Source organism: Leptonotus elevatus, chromosome 2, assembly GCF_054856555.1.
Source record: "Leptonotus elevatus isolate MCC_2025b chromosome 2, RoL_Lele_1.0, whole genome shotgun sequence".
NCBI classification, from domain to species: domain Eukaryota; kingdom Metazoa; phylum Chordata; class Actinopteri; order Syngnathiformes; family Syngnathidae; genus Leptonotus; species Leptonotus elevatus.
The window spans coordinates 3207732-3227847 of record NC_141240.1 but is presented as its reverse complement, the minus strand read 5'-3'; the positions used below and the strand labels follow the sequence as shown (position 1 = coordinate 3227847).

General features: G+C 40.3%; 1 protein-coding gene across 1 annotated transcript in view; it reads right to left on the bottom strand.

Moving 5' to 3' along the window:
• The window catches only part of mrgbp (MRG/MORF4L binding protein), a 16792-nt gene extending 1256 nt beyond the window's left edge, over positions 1 to 15536 (bottom strand). Inside the window, exons 1-2 of the mRNA XM_086070136.1 lie at positions 15334 to 15536; positions 9995 to 10116 (exon numbers count right to left, since the gene is read on the bottom strand). Coding sequence (XP_085926262.1) covers positions 9995 to 10116; positions 15334 to 15475 — 264 coding nt within the window. The 5' untranslated portion in view covers positions 15476 to 15536. The remainder of the gene's footprint in view (positions 1 to 9994; positions 10117 to 15333) is intronic.
• Between the last annotated feature and the right edge of the window lie 4580 nt (positions 15537 to 20116).

The window sequence follows — 20116 nt, the reverse complement described above, 5'->3', positions numbered from 1 at the left end:
TTGAGGCATAAATAACAAATCTAATCCCATAACACTATCTATCTCGCTCTTAACCACTTTCCAATAAGAGAGTAGTTTTGGGCAGTCACAGAAAATGTGTGAATGATCACCAATCATTCCACACTCTCTCCAGCAGTATATTATATTTGAGCCATCTACAAACTTGGAGACCACTAAGATGGTCCTAAAGAACTTTGTCTTCATCTCCCAGTCAAACTCCTTTCATGAGTTACTATTAATACCCTTATGTGAGCCCAAGCATATTTTTTCCCATTTTCCATCCTCAATAACAATGTTCAGTTCAAGTTCCCATATATTTTTAATATGGAGCATATTGTCTACTGCAGAGGTGGGCAATCTTGGTCCTCGAGGGCCGGAGTTCTGCAGGTTTTGGAGGTTTCTCACTTCCAACACAAGCTCATTCCAATCAACACGATCGTAATCAGGCTTATGCAGAGCTTGCTAATGAGCTGATCATATAGCAGCTGTTTTGGAGAAGGGCAACATGCAAAACCTGCAGAACTTGTCCGCATACAGGGATATTTTGTTGGTGACTACCCTCATCACGTACTCCTTGTATAAGGGGGTTGCTTCTAATCATTTGCGCGAGAGGCTCAATGCAAAGCGCGAACAAAACTGGTGAAAGTGCATCCCCCTGCCTTGTCCCTTGACCCACATCAAATAAATCGGAACAGTGCCCATTAACCCTAACTCTCGACCGTGGGTTTGTATAAAACACTTTAATCCAACTTTAAAAAAATATTATTAAAGCCCATATGAGCCAATGTTTGTTGTAAAATTACCCAGTCTAGTCTATCAAACGCTTTTTCAGCGTCAAGGCTGAGAAACATTGCTGACGTCCTTCTGGTCGTGGCCAGAGTCAATAGATTCAGTGCACGTCTAAGATTGTTGGTTCCATGTCGGCCAGCGATGAAACCCGTTTGGTCAGAATTCATTAATTTATGAGTGTGTCTTTGTATTCTATCCGCCAAGATAGAAGTCAGAATTTTTAAGTCCTGGCAGATCAAACTTATCGGCCGGGATCCTTTCCATCTTTATGTATAACCGTAACAATTGCCTCAGACCAGGTTTTAGGGGGATCTCCAACATCAAGTGCATAATTATATACCCGGCATAAATTGGGGGCCAGCTCCTTCACAAAAACTTTATAGTACTCTCCCGAGTAACCATCAACGGCCAGAGAAGTATTGTTCTTTAACTTACCAATACAATACTATTTTTTATTTTACAAATGATTCACCAATCTTAAGTGTGGAAAATCGCAGCTTTCTTTGATGATGCAATGTCAATGATTGAACAAACATTCAGTTTTTGAGGATGACGACAACACAGCATCACATTACATCACCAGAACTCGTCACTTCATCACCGCAAGCACGACACCACTTGCCAAAAATAAAATTAAAAAAATTGCTGTAATTATAAGAGAAAAAATAAGAGAACTAGAAAAATTTCCGCGGAAATTTTGAATGGGCCTGCTGACTCTTGCAAGGTGGAAAGACGCAATACTTGTAGCAATAGTAGTAGTAGTAGTATAGTAGTAGCAAGTACTTGTAGTAGTAGCAAGTACTTGTAGTAGTAGTAGTAGTATTAAGTAGTAGTAGTATTAGTAGTACTTGTAGTTGTAGTTAATAAAATGAATCAAGACCAATACAAGACTAATTGCGGACAATCCTGCACATATAATCAAACTGTAAATGTCTGCTACAGGCACAGACAGCGACCCCCACCCAATTTAAAACAATTTGCGGTGATCGAAGACTTTCATCTGCCGTGATCCGAACGCAACAACCTAGATGCTATGCTAACCGCTACAAACTACCCACCTGCCCGAACTACACTGAGTATAATACAAACACACCCTCTCAAATGCCCCCTTTCGCTTTTGGCGTGTGGACTTTTTTCAGTACGCAGACAGTAGAAACAGAGAGGAGACGAGTAGCCATGACGGGACTGAGCGAGAGGAGACGAGTAGCCATGACGGGACTGAGCGAGAGGAGACTGGTAGCCATGACGGGACTGACTTGGCAGAACTTGGGAAGCTTGGCTGGACGTGGAGAACTTAGCAGGAACGTGGAGAACTTAGCAGAAGACGAGGACGACTAGACTGAGACGTAGACAACTAAACTAAGATGTAGACAACTAGACTGAAACAAAGATGACTTAACAGTGACGAGGCTTAGCTTGACGCGACGAGAAAAACACAGACTCCCACACAACGGCAACAACACATGACTTCGACACCTGACGTAGACAATGATCCCACACCGACTGGACAAAGACAACAGACTAAATACACCAACACTAATGAGAAACACCTGGGAAACACAATTGGGTGAGGGCACTGATTGGTCAAACACACTGGGAAGGGGAAAGACACACAGGTGGACGTAATCAGACATAACGAGACAGGGGAAACGTACACAAACACAACAAACCCACCAAAATAAAACAAAACCCAAACACCTACAAAACCAAAACGTGACAGTTTTTGTGAGTTGTAATTGTATACAAATGTCAGAATGCTGGATGGGTGCTTTACAAGACATGTTTACAATAGCTAACAACTACTTCATTGTGGCATAACTTTGAATGTTGATGTTAAAACTGATTTAGAATCAGTATACATTATTGTTGACTGAACATTTTGCACAGGAATAATTTTTTGAATAAATGAAACCTTTAAATAAATGTTTGTTGGGTTTATTAAATTAAAATCGATTAAAATCACAGTCATCTTGAACGACTGGAAGGAAGAATTATTTTTTTTTTGGGGGGGGGGGGTCCATATCGCCCAGTTCTACAGCTTCCTAGGGCTAACTTCAGAATAAGATACTATTAAGAAATCGATGTCTACTAGTGCTGAGCATATAATTAGAATATCGAGGAAAGTCAATTTATTTCAATAATTTGTTTCAAAAATTTAAACTTCAATGATACATGATAAGTTCACTACACGCAAAGGAAAATATTTCAAGCTTGTATTTGTTTGTTTGTCTTGATGATTATTGCAGAAAGAAACAAAAAATTAAAACTATTATATTTCATGTGGCCAACAAAAAATTATCTCAAACAGAAATGTTGGCCTTCTGAAAAGTTTATTCAAGTCGTATGCCCTCAGTACTTTGTTGGGCCGCCTTACATTAATGACGGCATCAGGCAGTGGCGCAGTTCAGGTGTTATTGTAGCCCAAGATGCTTTTTTGATTGTCTGCATTTCAGGGTTTCTGTTCCCTTGTCTTCCTCTTGACGATACAACATAAATTTGATATGGGGTTCAAGTCAGGTGAATTTACTGGCCAATCACATGCTGTTATTACATGGCTATAAGCAGGTATTGGCAGTTTTGCCTGTTGGCAGGTGCCAAATCCTGCTGGAAAATAACATTTTAAATTTTGGTTGAGGGTTGGCTTGAGTCATGGCGACATCTGTATGTGGTGGTTCTCGATGTTCTCCCTCAGTCTAGTCCACTCCTTTCAGAGCTCCCCCAGATTTCGGAATCATTGTTGCTTGACATCCTTTCTATCCCCGTCACTTGTGCCCCTTTTATGGCATTGTTTTCATTCAATCCTCAAGCCCTTCCTCTCTGTTCCTGTACTTTGAAACTGTGAGCATCCAGCTTCTTTTGCAATTTCTTCTTTTCTTCTTATTGAGGGTGACAAATTAATGATGGCTTTCTGCACAACTGTCAAGTTAGAAGTCTTCCCCATGATTCTGAAGCTTACTAAACCAGAATGAAACCATTAAAAGACTGTGGGAAACCTTTGTAGTTGTTTTGCATTATCTAGCTCACAGACTGGGACACAGGGAGCCTACAATGTTGAGCTTTATGACGATATTTAAATTTTGTGAAAGTGGATTTTTTTTGTGCGTCTTTCTGCCATAACCACTTTTTGAAACAAATTATTAAAATAAATGGACTTCAAATTTCAACTAGTATGTACAGTATTACTTGTAAGGCTTTTATTTTGAAGTTGTCATCGTGAAGCGTTGTATAACGTGAACAAACATTATGGCAGCACGCATGACTTTGCTTAGCATTAGCCTCTCACACTTACTGAGTGACGACATATGCCATGACGTGATAGTGGATGAACATGCGTATAGAAAAGGCCTCAACTTTGAAAAATCTCTGTCCGCAAGCCCACCTCCACGTCGACAAAATCATTTTCAAGGGCATCGAAAACAGCTGTTCACCCCAGACATCGAGTGAACTTTGCACACCGCTAAGCAGTGTTATACTTTGTTGTAGTGCTGGACGATTAATCGAATATTTATTGTGATTTCGATTTTGGCTTCTCTCGATCTGTAAAATGTAACAATCAAAGAAAATCAATTAATGTGCAGAATGGCGCGGTGGGTTTAAAAGTACCCTGAATGCACCATGTTGATTGGAGCAAGCACGGAAAAAATCAATGGGATTCTGCCAATCCCTATGCGTACTTCAAGCTGTTTAATGACACCCCAGTTGGAGTTCACTGTTCAACTAAGCACGAAAAGAAGAATTACATCCACACTGTATATTTAAATACAAAACATGCTTTGTTATTAAAACACTGATAGCCTAGCGCTAGTGCCAAAGCGACTGGATGGAAGGATCCCATTCATATGCTAACAGGAAATTATCATCATCTTGCAAGGCTGAGCTTTAGCGTTCGCCAGCTCGCCAATGTCGCCTAAAAACCGCTTTGGGCAAACTCAATTTACGGTACCATTCGCCCGGATGGCGACATAAAAATGATTGCGATTGGAAGAGTGCATACAGACTTGTGACAGCACGTGATATAAAACCACATTCATTTGGTGACCGAATCGAAAGAAGATGGCACCGTTAGCACGCACTGCTCAAACATCATGATTTCGCGACGAGTATCTCTTCCATACGTTTGCTTTTCCCGTTCGAGTGTGCTATTAGCTTGCGTTCACTGTGGCCGTTAGCATAGCATGTAACGGAGTTGCCCAATCACAGCAGATAAAAGCCTTCGATCGCCGCAAATAGTCTTAAACTGGGAGGTGGTCACTGTCATTGGGTTTGATTACCTGTGCAATAAATCAGTCTCCTATTTATATCTAATCAGTCAGTACACAATGCTAAAATCCATTCATCATCCGTGACTTAGGAGTATGTCATTCCGTGGGTGGCACCCAGTGCGGCACCCGGTATTCACCACATGTTGAACCCCAGATACATACTTTAAGCACTCACTGTTGTATCGAATGTAATTTAATTCCTTGCACTTGCCTTGAAAAAGCTTATACAACCACATAGTAAGAATGAGACTTTTTATGGGCACTAGATATTTTTCTTTCAATTTATTAATGTATTTAGTTTTTAAAATTAATTTAATTGTGTATTCTACAGGCTGTCCATATAATCTGGACACAGAGTTTAAAAAATGGCCTTACTTATTTCATTAATAAATATTATTATTAATTTCATTGATTATTTATTATAGTTATCTTATTGGTGTATTAAATGGACCAAATAATGAAATCTGATATAAGCCAGCGATATACAGGGACAGTGCTGATTCTGGCAGGGCCACCACCCGAAAAGGCTTAACGTAGAACCCTGCATTATTTTTAGTTTTGGGACGATACGACTTGAAGAAATTACCATATTTCTTATCAAAGGGTCGGGCTACCTGGAACATTTTCGGGATACCTCAATTTCCAATGTTAGGAGCCCGGCTGGCTAATTTAATTTCTCACTGTCCTTTTAAGCCATATTTAAAGGTTTCAAGTAATCAAGGAATTTTTCTTTCCTCAAAATTCAAGGATAAAAATATCCAAGGTTGTTTTTTTTTTTGTCATACCAACACACATTTCCCAAACATGATATAGCATAGCACAAAATACAATCCCTGATGTCCCAGGTTAGCCCACAAGACCCCAGACTTGTGAAAAACACATAAAATCAAATAAATATGATAATGCTTTAGTTTGAAAATGAAGAATGAAAATACAAGATGCTTAAATTTCACATAATATTTTCAGGTTATACTAGGGCTGGGCGATAAATATAATTAATTCGATTATTTCGTCCATTTAAAATACCACAATGTGAAAATTTGCTAAATCGTGAAATCGAGGTGCATATGAATAAATACACACCATCTTGCTTTAGCAGCTCGTGTCCGCTTTTGCTCGTTGTTTTGGGGTCCTTCGTTGGCTGGCGCGCTTGCTGATGACGCCACGCTACTATATGAAAGCTGCGGTATTTGACGTCATCGGAAGGTGCACAGGACCCCGAAACAGTCTTGCAGGCAGTTCACACATTCACCGCCTGTTTGCTACTTCAGCTAAAGGCTACACTGCCTAATCGCGCACATTATGTCTGCTGCTGAAGACGAAGACTTGATACCAAGAAAGGGGACTCATGTTCCGTCTATTTTATGGAAGTGGTTCGGCTTTTACAAGAGCGACGTAGAGCAAACTACAAGCCTGTGCAATGTTTGCCGAACAGCTGTAAAAACGAAGAGTAGCAGCACAACTAAACTCTTCCAGCACTTGCGCCAAAGGCATCCGAAAGAATGGGAGGAATGCTCGCATCTTCGGGAGTGCGCCGTGGCTAGCGCTAGTAAGGATAAGTGCAAGTACACCGTGAAACAACAAACTTTAACCGCCTTTTTCTAGTGTGGTGCCTTACGAGAGAAGTGGAACGCGATGGAAGCAGATGACTCATGCATGGGATGGATATGGTACCTATTTACACAGTAGAGAAGCCTGGCTTTCTCCACATGCTAAAACTCTGGGATCCGAAATACCAGCCGCCGAGCCCTAAATATTTTGCGGAGGTTGCACTACCAAGACACGACAAGACAGGCTAGTTTTTGTTGCAAGGAATTTAAGAGTTTAATTCCAATCAATCAAAGATGGTGCTGATTATTATAAGCTGTTGCTCTTGATGTTTTGTTATATACAGATGTTATTGTGAGTTGTATTTTTGCACAGGTGGTAGAATACTGGATGTGTGGTTTACAATACCTGTTTACAATAGTTACGAACTAATTAATTGTGGCATTTAAGTTGTGCAAAAGCTATGAGTAGCTTTTTTGCACAAGCCATTTAAATTCACGTTAAAACTGATTCAAAATCAGCGTACGTTAATGTCTGAACATTTTGCACAAGTTTTTTTTTTAAATAAATCAAACCTTGTTTAAATGTTTTTTTGTCTTTGTTTTTTAACTTTTGATTAAAATCGTAATCGTCCAGAATGACAGGGAAAAAAAATATTGAGATTGAATTTTTTGGACATATCGCCCAGCACTAGGTTATACTTGACAAAAAGTATAGTGTTCAAGAATGAAGTGTTCAACGTCAAGGGATGAATGGGCGAGGCTATGATCATAGTTTTGAGTAGATGAGTTTTAGTGGTTAAAAAACATTTAGTTTTAAAATCAATTAATAATCATTGTATTCATCGTGATTTCAATCGCAATCAAAATAACGTGTCTGCTGCACTAATGTTCGAGCTTTTGCGTCTTTTTCGAGGACTCTGACAATACTACAATGATGAGAGGGAACCTGGCGTGTTTGATGGAGAACTAGCCCAGCTGTTTGTTTCAGATACAAAAGATGAGGACTTTGAGGGATTTGTGGATGATGAGTGATCAAAAGTAATGAGAGTACATTATTAATTGTTTCAAGTACAATCGAACTCAATGTTTACATTGTTAAATACGTCAAAAGAGTACAACAGAGTTTTGCTCCGCTGCCTTTTTAAAAACATACGCTAGCATGCATGCATGTATTAGCATGCTACCGCATGTTTTAAGCTAGGGTATGTTTTAACATGCCTGCACCCAATAATACGGTGCACCTTATGTCTGTTAGATACAGAAATAGCACCCGTAACTGAGACTGTGCCTTTTAATACGGTGCACCTTATGGTCGTGAAAATACAGTAGTTACTTTTCTATAGTTTTGTAAACGTAAAACGCAGTTTCAGTTCGTTATTGTTTTTTTAAGCACTCATTTTTCTTTTATTTCATGAACACAAATAAATTAGTCACTATGTTACTAAGTCTTTCTCGAAGGAAGAATATGAAACCTGAGATGTTTAGGGGTGCTATCTAAATTATGCCATTAAGACATATGGCATTTTCATAGCAAAATAAACCTGGAAACAAGTAAAAAATGAACAGTCCCATGTTAAAGCACGGGTTACGTCCATCAGTTTTTACCAGGTATGTCATTATTTCTATATTTTTCAGGCAATCAGATGCCACTGATATTTGCACTATTAACTCTTTGACCGCCATAAACGTTATAAAACGTTTAGTAAAAACCTACGAAAGGGCGCCGAGGACGGTTAAAAGACGTTCACTATGTTTTTTTGTTTTTTTGGGGGGGAAACGGGTGGAGAAAAGCCTTGGGCAGCTGTGCTGAAAGTATCAAGCAGATCTAGTTAGTAAAATGACTCGTTTTGGCCCCTAGATGGCAGCGATGACTCTCTTTGCACAAGGTTGAGTGGGCCGCCCACCGTGGGCGTCAGTAGAAGACGTGAGGCGGAGCTAGAGTGTTGAGGAGACGATGGCTGATCATGCAACAATGGCTGATGCAGCAACCGGTTGCAAGCAGCTCACGCTTGAGCATTTTTTTCAAAGACGGAAAGCATCGATCAATACTAAAAAGCGCATTGATGTCGACGATGATGATGACTCCGAGCTTGACGCCAAAGTTGGAAGCCTTGACGCGACCGTTATGATCACGTAGTAAGCCTCACCGGCTAGCGCGGCTAGCGCTGCTAACGCCGGAAAACGCGCAGCACAATCGACCGGGCACAAGCGGAGATTGGTTCGGGCGAAGGAGAGTTGTCGAAAAGCATCGACCAATGCACATTGATGATGATGATGATGGTGAATCCCGAGGTTGACGCCACAGTTGGACGCGGCCTTTATTCTCACGTCATAAAGCCTCACCGGCTAGCGCTGCTAACGCCGGAGCTGCACATGCGGACATTCGACATTCCGTCAGACAATGAAGAGTACCCCGAGTCCAATGCATATTCATCGGAGGAGCGGGTACAGTCTGATCACGGAGAAGACACTGGTTCTGGACTACGATGCCACCATGAATGGAGTGGATAAGATGGATCAGAACATCTCTTACCACCCGGTATAGCAACTGAAGGACATGAGGAAGCCAGACGTAACACCACCGTAATGTAACCGTAACAAATATCCTGATATTAGACTTTATGGCAACACACACTGCAGTATATACTTGCTATTCCCCGGAAAAAACGGCCGGCAAGAAAGTATAGCTTCTGCACGCGAAGAGGCAATCGCAGTAAAACTAATCTGTTGTGCAAATCATGTTGCGTCTCCTTGCACGCAGGGGAGTGTTTCACAAAAAGAAAAACTGTTGTTGAAACATCCACATAATTGTAAATAGCACCACAGTTGCACACATTTGTAAATAGTTTGCCAAATTGTTGTCAAATTGTTACACTGTTGAATGTAAATAAACGTATTTTGCTATCAAAAAACACTTTTTCATTCTTGGTGGTAGTGTTTTATAGAAGTAAAGCACTATTTAGGTGTTTGTGGCATCATTCATGGACAAAAAGAAGTGTAAAATTCACTAGAGTGCATGAAATAATATCGTTTCACTAAAAGCTTGATTTCTCCGTATTTTGGTCCAAAACAAGCGAATTTGGGTCAAACTAACCATTTTCTATTGTTGATTACTAAAGAACGGAATAAGGTAGAAACAAACTTTTTTTCTGATGAAAGATGAAAGTTCAATCTTTCATTTGGTAGTATGTGTGTTTCCATAGTCCAAACAGAATATTTTCTGTGGACCTTGAAAGATCAGTCAAAATGCTTAAATCGGCTGGCACTGACGGCATCCCTTTTCTGAAAACGTCTGGCAGTCAAAGAGTTAATGTTTATAGACACACTGCCTAAGGACAATGAATTCTCAGTAGCGTGTTACTTTACAAAACAAGTTTGTGTGTGCATCCTCACCAGTGCCTGCATGTCATACATGTCTCCCAGATGATCCCAGATGACCGAAGAGGAGATCTGTCGGCCGATGTTCTGACTAAACTTGTCTCGGATGCAGATCATGTGGAAGTGACGGTTCACTCCTGCACATGCACACAAACGCACATGCACGCACACACACAATTACTTACAGCTAATCAACTGAATGGATTAGATGCTTTTTCCCTACTGTTGAGGATGAAAGTCAACAACGATGAACGATGCCTGAAAAATGCAATGGTGTCACTGGAACAACATGTCCCATGATGCTTTGCAAACATCTTTCTATTTGTGCCTGCATTGTACTTGTTACTTTTAACTTTGGGTGGTAGGGATGTAAATGATTCACTCAAGCCCGATTCGATTCGATTTTCAGTTCTCGATTTGTTATCCCTTTTTTTTGTTATAAAGTGACTCATTTGATAACTTTGACTGTTTAACTACATTTTTATCTTGTTAACAGTGCTTTGTGGTTACGGTTAATATTCTGCCATCGCAACACGTTCTCAGCTTTTGTGCAGTGAGACAGATAGTAAGAAGAATGAAGCTCCAGAAGCTTTATTGAGGATTCGTGTTGATTCTTTTACCATTTTCCTTCACAAGGAGGTTTGTCCTTAACTCTTTGACTGCCATAAACGTTATAAAACGTTTAGCATAAACCTAGGGAAGGGCGCCGAGGACGTTAAAAGACGTCCCCTATGTTTTTTTTTTTTTTTTTCAAAAACGGGTGCAGGAAAGCCTTGGGCAGCTGTGCTGAAAGAATCAGGCTGATCTGATTAGTCAAAGACTCGTTTTGGCCCCTAGAGGGCAGCGATGACTCTCTTTGCACAAGGTTGGATGGGCCGCCCACCGTGGGCGTCAGTAGAAGACGTGAGGCGGAGCTAGAGTGTTGAGGAGACAATGGCTGATCCAAGCCACAATGGCTTGACCAAGCAACCGGTTACAAGCAGCTCAGCTTGAGCATTTTTTTCAAAGACGGAAAGCATCAATCAATACTAAAAAGCGCATTGATGTCAACGATGATGATGACAACGAGCTCTACGCCAAAGTTGGAAGCTTTGGCGTTATGAACACGTAGTAAGCCTCACGGCTAAGCGCGGCTAGCGCGGCTAGCGCTGCTAAGGCCGGAAAACGCGCACAATAGCCGGCCGGGTACTTCTACACAATCGGACATTCGATCGGGCGATGGAGAGTTGGCATCGACCAATGCAGATTGATAATGATGATGAAGATGACAACGAGCTCTACGCCAAAGTTGGAAGCTTTGGCGTGACTGTTATGAACAAGTAGTAAGCCTCATCGGCAAAGCGCGGCTAGCGCGGCTAGCGCTGCTAAGGCCGGAAAACGCGCACAATAGCCGGCCGGGTACTTCTACACAATCGGACATTCGATCGGGCGATGGAGAGTTGGCATCGACCAATGCAGATTGATAATGATGATGAAGATGACAACGAGCTCTACGCCAAAGTTGGAAGCTTTGGCGTGACTGTTATGAACAAGTAGTAAGCCTCATCGGCAAAGCGCGGCTAGCGCGGCTAGCGCTGCTAAGGCCGGAAAACGCGGAGCTGCACAAGCGGACATTCGATCGGACAATGAAGAGTACCCCGAGTCCAATGCATATTCATCGGAGGAGCGGGTACAGTCTGATCACGGAGAAGACACTGTTTCTGGACTACGATGCCACCATGAATGGAGTGGATAAAATGGATCAAGCAAATGCTGTTGCGTCTTCTTGCACGCAGGAGAGTGTTACACAAAGAAAAACTGTCGTTGAAACATCCACATATTTATAAATAGCACCACAGTTGCACACATTTGTAAATAGTTTGCCAAATTGTTGTCAAATTGTTACACTGTTGAATGTAAATAAACGTATTTTGCTATCAAAAAACACTTTTTCATTCTTGGTGGTAGTGTTTTATAGAAGTAAAGCACTATTTAGGTGTTTGTGGCATCATTCATGGACAAAAAGAAGTGTCAAATTCACTAGAATGCATGAAATAATATCGTTTCACTAAAAGCTTGATTTCTCCGTATTTGAGTTCAAAACAAGCGAAATCGGATGAAACTAACCATTTTCTATTGTTGATTACTAAAGAACGGAATAAGGTAGAAACAAACTCTTTTTTTCTGATGAAAGATGAAAGTCCAATCTTTCATTTGGTAGTACGTGTGTTTCCATAGTCCAAACAGAACATTTTCTGTGGACCTTGAAAATCAGTCAAAATGCTTAAATCGGCTGGCACTGGCGGCATCCCTTTTCTGAAAACGTCTGGCAGTCAAAGAGTTAAAGGTCCCATAGTATGAAAATGCACTTTATGGGGTTTTCTATCAATAATATGCATCCCCAGCCTGTCTACAATCCAACCAGGTATGAAAAAAGTTCGTCCGCAACTTCTTTAGCTTTCTCCTCCTTTCTAAAATGTGTGCTTCAAACGGGCAGATTAAACTTCTGTGACTTAGTGACGTCAAAAAGACACGGAAGTGCACTCGACCGAGCCCCCTCGGGTTCTGGCACCACCTCTAGTAAAGGTTTGTCACGCCCACTGAAATTCGAGAAGCTGGCTGCTCCTTTCTTTTTCTCCCTTGTGAAGGACGTGTACCGACATAATTTCTCAAAGAACTGTTTTGTTAGTGTAAGTTTAACATTTTTGATTTAGCCTTCTTTCCTATCCTTTTTAATAAGAGATGTGAACCTTCAACCAAATTACTGGTGTATTTTTAGTGCCTAAAGTGGGAGCTACATTTGTCGTGTGGAGGTTGTTTGGTTACAAGAGGTCAGATATGATAAAGCAGACGGTGGTTGGATAATATGAAGCAGTTGCGTATTGTTTTGTCAAGATACAATCCGCGGTGGTTAATTTGCCGTGACTAGCAACTCGCCACCTAGTTGACATGACTTTGTGATGCTAACCGGCCGCTAAGACGGCTTGCACATTGCGACTGCACAGTGCGACTGCACAGTGACCTAAATGTGCACATAACCGCTTGTAAACGTCTAAAAGCATTCACGGCAATTAAGAGACATTCACAGCAAAATAACGTTCGCAGGAGATTTGCCGGTTACGGCAAAATCACCATTGCCTAAACAATCACAAACTAACCCTACAACATAGTCTCTGTAGTAACGTTATGCTACTTTTTGTTATGGTAAAACGGTATGCCATTTTTCCACATATTAAAATAGTTCTCAAATGTGTAAAAGACATGTCTGTATTTTCCTTTTCTTCTGCTCCCTTGGCCACTCGTTTCCATTAACAACATTAGCACATGGCTACCATGACCGAAATCCCTGCCCTTTCAAGAGAGAAGGGTATGGCCTAAGCGTGGCCTAGTGCAGCTATTTGCATAAAAGTGACACACCCCTAAAACAGGCTGTTTTGAAAAGAGTGTTTTTTTTGGCTGATTTAGGAGACAGCAAAAATATTAGATCCAAAGTCAATTTTGACGAATGCATGTCACAAACATGTCTTTTACACATTTGAGTACTATTTTAGCATGTTGAAAAGTTTATTAATATGAGACCTTTAAACTTATTTTAATCTTCTAAAACGTAGTGAAATACTTGTGTATGTCTTTATGGATTCTGATTTTAATTGTGCTTCTTTCTGCCCCTTCTCAAACTTGCATCTTATTATATTGTGCTTTTTCTCTTTCCTTTGTTAGGTTTTTATTGCTGTGCTAGTTTGAGACAAATCAAATCAAAATCAAATGACAGACTAAACAGATATATGTTCAGCAAGTGTAACAATGAGGCCCTCTATTGGACTAATAAGACACTACATCAGCGACACCTATTTCACCGGGAGTGTGTAATTCATCTGATTCAGTGGCCACAGGCGATAAACACACAGACGATAAATTACCCCATTAAGTCAACGGGGAGCCACTTACAAAACATTAAATTGATTACTTGCAAAGATCTAACCAAGTTTTTACTGGCGTCTATAATGACCCGCCAAACAATACCGGATATCCGCAAAACGTGTCTGTCCCCAAAAAGGGTCCAGCTGGACAAAATAATGTTCACATAAAAGAAAAACATTTTTTTTCCCCTCAATGTTTTCTTATAAAGTTATATGACTTGTTTTGCTAGCCGCTGCTTGTTGCAGACAGTTCTTGTTAAAGTAAAATTAAAATATCGTGCAAATATATCTTGAGTCACTGTCAATCATATGACATATGATTCATAGGTTTATATGACATCATATGAACCTACGGTATGCAAATTGAGATGACTGTACATCTGCAAATATGGCCATGCTGCACTTCCCCCAAAAATGGTGCGACCAACTGAAAAAATTAGTGTAAAAAATTTTTTTAGAGCCCTGCAGACACCGCCGACCCCCCTGCTTGAGAAATTAATTTCTGTCGGGCCCCGTCACTCCGGGAACGACTTAAAAAAAAAATCTTACCACTTTTTCACAACCCAAAGGTGGTATGCCCCCGCTGCTGATTTTTTTTTTTGAGAAAACACTGGGTTGATAATAGAATGCATAGATTACAAAATCCTTAGTTTAATCAAACTTAATTTATGTGAAAAATGTATGCATCCCACAACAAAAACGATTAAATCTAATATTTCCAATTACTTCCATGACTTTTATGGATAGCAACATGTCTTCTCGGGGGTCTTATTTGTGCAAAATATTATTTAATCAATTTGTTAGAAAACTTACTTTTTTGTGTGTACTAATTAACAAATCTTGCTTGCAGTCAATGGCCCACACGGGACTATTTCGTTGTATAATATTCCATAGAAAATCTTGATTCTGAAAGGGAACTAAAGGTGTTCTTACAACCCTGATGGTGTGTATTATGCTGAGCACTGTATGCGTATGTATTCCTAAAACACAAAATCATCATAAACCCCAGATTGAATTACTGAGGAGCCGTGATCACTTAACTGTCGTTCTTATGTTGGACATTAGATGGCGATAGCGCGAGTACAAAACAAGTAGCTAAGCAGCATTAGTTTATTTTCTCGTTAATTTATTTATTTGTTATTTAATTGAAACAAGGGAATATAACGTAACAACAAATGAGGCCCAATAGAGAACGTATTAGGTACTGTAAAAAAATAACTATAATACTGACAATACGGGCAACAACAAATGAGCAGAAATCGAAAGGTTTTAGCTAATTGACTTTTATATTTACTCATAATCAAAAACATTCTAAAAATCTGCACTTACAAACGTATATAGTTATTCTGAATAATGAAGAATAACGTGGTTAACGATTAATTCAATTTGAGAAACGGCAGTCAACAGACAGAGGAGCTAAGATAACAACACTATTCTACTAGAATTTAGCCTCACCGACAGGCTTGTGTCCGATCATGGCATGGAAGAGGCAGACCTCCACCTCGTGGCTCCACACCACCGACTCGTCGCCAGGTACCAAAGCCGCGTCCGGGGGCTTCTCGTCGGCCTGTCTCTGTGTCACGTCGGCCTCCCCCATCGTCAAAACAACAAAAACTAAGACTTGACCCGGCTCTAGTTTTGGGTGGAGGATGTTTTGTTCTGTGTCAGCCGGAAGTGACGGACTTCATGCTGCGTTCAAGGAAAAGTGGGAAGTCGGACTTTTCGGGACAACACAAGATTGAAAAAATTCCCGTGTCTTTATCCAACTTCCACAAACAAATGCTGTTGGCTTGGTCTTTGATTTACAAGCACAACCCCCCACCCCCATAAATGCTTTATTTGGAATAGCCGCCAGATCTTGTATAAGAATATATCTTTATTCTGTCCAAATTGGTTTAATAATAACATCATTTTGGTTAGCCAATTACTTAATGAAGGCTCACATTTAAGCTAATCAGAATTTCAGAACAAATTTAGCTTTCCTGTTACTCCCAAGAAGTTCGCTACGGTTATGGATGCTATTCCATCTGGAATTTGGCTCCTTTTGAGAGGTGTGGGAAGAAATGTCTCTTTGCCTAAATTGGACCCCAGGGCAACTTCAATAGGCAAATTTTGTCTAAGTACTTCTGTGTGAAACAATAATCGTAATATACGCTATTTTAAAATACCACGAGATAGATATTTCTACAACTCCGTATGTAGTTTCTTAGTGGTCTGGTTTTGCTGATGGTTTACACTGGGAAAAAAGGTCTCTGCCATACAAATATATTTTAAAAAATAAAGTAAGGAACATTTTCTTTAAAATTATACATAGGTATTATACTGTCAAAAAGTATCTTCTTAGGCTCAAAAAAGACATTTGTGTTGATTGCTCATTCTGTGAAATGTCCCCTGAAACATTGGTCCACCTATTCTGGCATTGCCCTTATACCAACAGCTTCTGGAAAGATGTGTTTTATTATTGATCATATTGACTCTTCAGTTTTTCTGGGGAAAAAATATTGTTTGGTTTCTGTAATGATAGTGAACAAAACAAAAAATGTTTCTTATTCACTTGATGAATATTTTTGGCAAAATTTCATATACACAAAACCAAAGTTAGTCATTCAAAAAAAAATTCTTTTTTAATTGGAAACCAAACAATACATTAATACAATATTGAGATCTATAAACAAGAAAGCGATAAAAACTATGGCTTTATGCTCTTTTTTTCATGATTTTATTTAAATAATCCCCCTGGCCTATTTGTTTGTTTGTTTTTTTCTGTATTAATAACATGTTTGTGTAGTGTTTACAAGTTGTTTGTGTAACTTGTTTAAAAATGTTCAATAAAGTTATATGAAATAACTTTTTTTAGACAACATAGATATCATATAAGAAGACTTGATGTGGACTTCCGGCAAGATGGCGCTCTGAGCGGTTGTGTCCTTCGTTTCTCCTTGGTGAATTCCCTCCAAAACTGAAAATTGACTCTTTATTCCCACTCAAATCGACTGAATCATTGAAGTTTTTTTGTTAACACTCGACGACAAAAATGCCAGGTCAGAAGCCAACTATACCCAAGATTTTACCGAAACAAAGCGACCTAATGTAGCTGCGGCTGATCAGCCTCCAATGGAAACGGACCGCAGCAACAAGAAAAGGAGCCGCGATGTCTCGGCTCCCTCTACGCCATCTAAAGAAAAGGTTCGCAAACAGCAGAAACCAAGTGAGGAAGATGTTTCAGGTGCTGTTATTCTTGCTGCCATTAACAACCTGACCAAGAGGTTTGACTCACAAGAAGACCGCATGAAGGATTTTGATGTAAAGCCAACACAAAACTGTGCTATTCTAGCTTGCCTCACTAAAACGACCAAATTCAACGGAGCAGAAATCAAAGATTGCAAAGCTAAAATAGTTGCATTGGAGAGTGAGTTGGGTACTTTGAAAGCTGAATCTGCTGTGCTACAGGAAAAGTGCAGAGAACATGACAACTACAAACGAAGATGGAACTTTAGGATTAAAGGAATGAAAGAAGTAATGAACGAGAACACCAAGCAAGTAATTGAACTGTTCAAGAAGATAGCCCCTCATTGGGCTCAGAAGATGGATGACATTGTGGATACGGTGCACCGGCTTGGTCGGAGAGAGGATGGAAGAGTGTCCAGTTCACTAAACGACAACACAGAGATGCATTTTGGGAGATGACCAAAGAATCTAATATCTGCAAAAATGCGGGAGTCCAGCTTGCAGAATATCTTACAAAGGAGGTCAAGGAGGGGAGAGCGGTGTTGTGGCCACACATCAAACAAGCACGTCAAGATGACCATGAAACAAGGACTTATTTTTGTTGATCCCGAAAAGTAGTAAAGATAAAAAATTCCTAAACAACTTCAGACCAACAACCTTACTCGATGTAGATTACAAATTGTTTGCTCATGTTATTGCAAAGAGGCTCAAAGAGGGTCTCTTGCAAATTATCAGTGAATCTCAATCTGGTTTTCTTAGCGGACGCTCTATATACAACATCAGGTTAGTTTTAGACATAATAGTTTATCGAGAAAAAAGTTGAAGATAATGGTTTCCTTCTCTTCTTGGATTTTTGCAAGGCATTTGACCGGGTTGAAATTTATTTTTATGCTGGACGTGTTACATTATTTTGGTTTTGGGGATCACTTCTTCACTTCTAATTCAAATTACCTATAATGACATTTCTGTCCTGCTCCCTTTTGGTACATGTAAACGTTTCAATGTACAAAGAGGTATCGGTCAAGGTTGTCCGGTGTCACCCTTGCTGTTCATTATGGTTGCAGAAATTCTCAGTATTATGATTAAAAATTGTGAAGACATTCAAAAATTAAATATTTTGGCCTATCAACTAGCTATAAGTCAACTTGCAGATGATACCACCCTGTTTCTTAAAAAACGAGATGCAAATTCCTATTGCTCTTCAAGTGATCAGCCGCTTCTCAACAGCTTCTGGCCTTTACTCAAATATTGATAAGTGTGAATTAATGGGTATTCATGACCACCCCCAAGTTTCACTGTATGGTATACCTGTAAAAAAACAAGTCAAATATTTAGAAATTACTATTTCAAAATCCAGACAATCTAGTTAAAAATAATTTTGATAATATAGTAAAGAAGAGAGGGCGGCAGGTGGCTGACTGGTTAGCACGTCCGCCTCCCAGTGCAGAGGACGTGAGATCGAGTCCAGGCTTCGGCTTTCTGGGTGGAGTTTGTATGTTCTCCCCGTGCTTGCGTGGGTTTTCTCCGGTTTCCTCCCACATTCCAAAAACATGCATGGCAGGTTAATTGAACACTCCAAATTGTCCATAGGTGTGATTTTGAGTGTGGATGGTTGTTTGTCTCTGTGTGCCTTGCGATTGGCTGGCAACCAGTTCAGGATGTACCCCGCCTACTGCCCGAAGCCAGTTGGGATAGGCTCCAGCGCTCCCCGTGACCCTTGTGAGGACAAGCGGTTAAGAAAATGGATGGATGGTAAAGAAGAGCAAAGGTATTTTAAATATATGGTTGGAGAGGGTCCGCTCCATATTTAGTAGGCTGCTGCTGTCTAAAATGGAGGCACTCTCAAGGATTATTTACTCTGCATACTCCCTGAAGTTCCATAGAATGTTGAATGAATGAATCATTCTATTTCAAAAACTGGGACAATCATGGCATATGGTCAGTTCTACACACAATAGATGACAGAGGGAATTTACTTAGCTTTCATGCTTTTCAGCAAAAATACAATATGGCTTGCTCAGTCCAACAATTCTCTGATGTTATTAATGCTATTCCGCAAGCTCTAATATGTATTCTAAAGCCTTGTTTCTACAGACGGTATTTATCCTACTCTACTCTACTCTGCAAAAAGTCCCGTCTCCACCAACAAATCTACCCAGCTCTACTCTACTCGCTTTTTCTGGTACCTGCTCCTTTGCGGTTAAAAAAAAAAGTAGCCCAGTTCCAAAATGTGATGTAATTATTTTGGAGGCCAATGATTGGTTCGAGACATGTCGTCATCAATGTGCAGCTGCGCAAACCACCACCTCGGGGAACTTTCGGTGACGTCATGAGGCAAGTAGCAGCATAAACGCTGAGCTCCGCCGGACGAGATCATAAAAAGCAGTGACAACGATCTTCGCCGACCATATTTGACTAAGAAGTATACGATGCATTCGTCTATGAGACGTAGAGGATCTAGCAAACAAGAGGCTTCAAAAGAAAAAGACGATAAACAACGGAGACCGCTGAGTCCAGCTAGCATTAGCTCGACTGCTACTAGCAAGGATAACATCGAAAGCCAGCCAGAACAAGTGGGGCCGCTAATGGAGGAGATGAGGAAACACCAAAAAGAAAACCAAGAAGGCTACAGTCAAACTAAAATGTGCCTGGAAAGGCTGGAACAAGTAATGGTGGACGTAAAACAACAAATAGGAGAACACGAAGAGAGGATTAACGCCTTGGAGGAAAGAACGAGCATGATTGAGGACGCAACAAACTGCCAACAGAGGGCTCTCCGGTACATACTTCACCGCGACATTGAACTCTCAGCTGCATGTGACGACCTCCAAAATAGAATGAGACTAAATAATATCAGGATCTTTTAGATACCTGAGGGAAGTGAGGGGAGAGATGTGGCTGGGTTCGTGAAAGATCTACTACACAAAGTGCTGAAATTACCACCCGAGTTGGAGGTCCAGATTGAGAGGGTACACCGCTCACTCGAACCTAAACCAAAAGAGTAGCACCT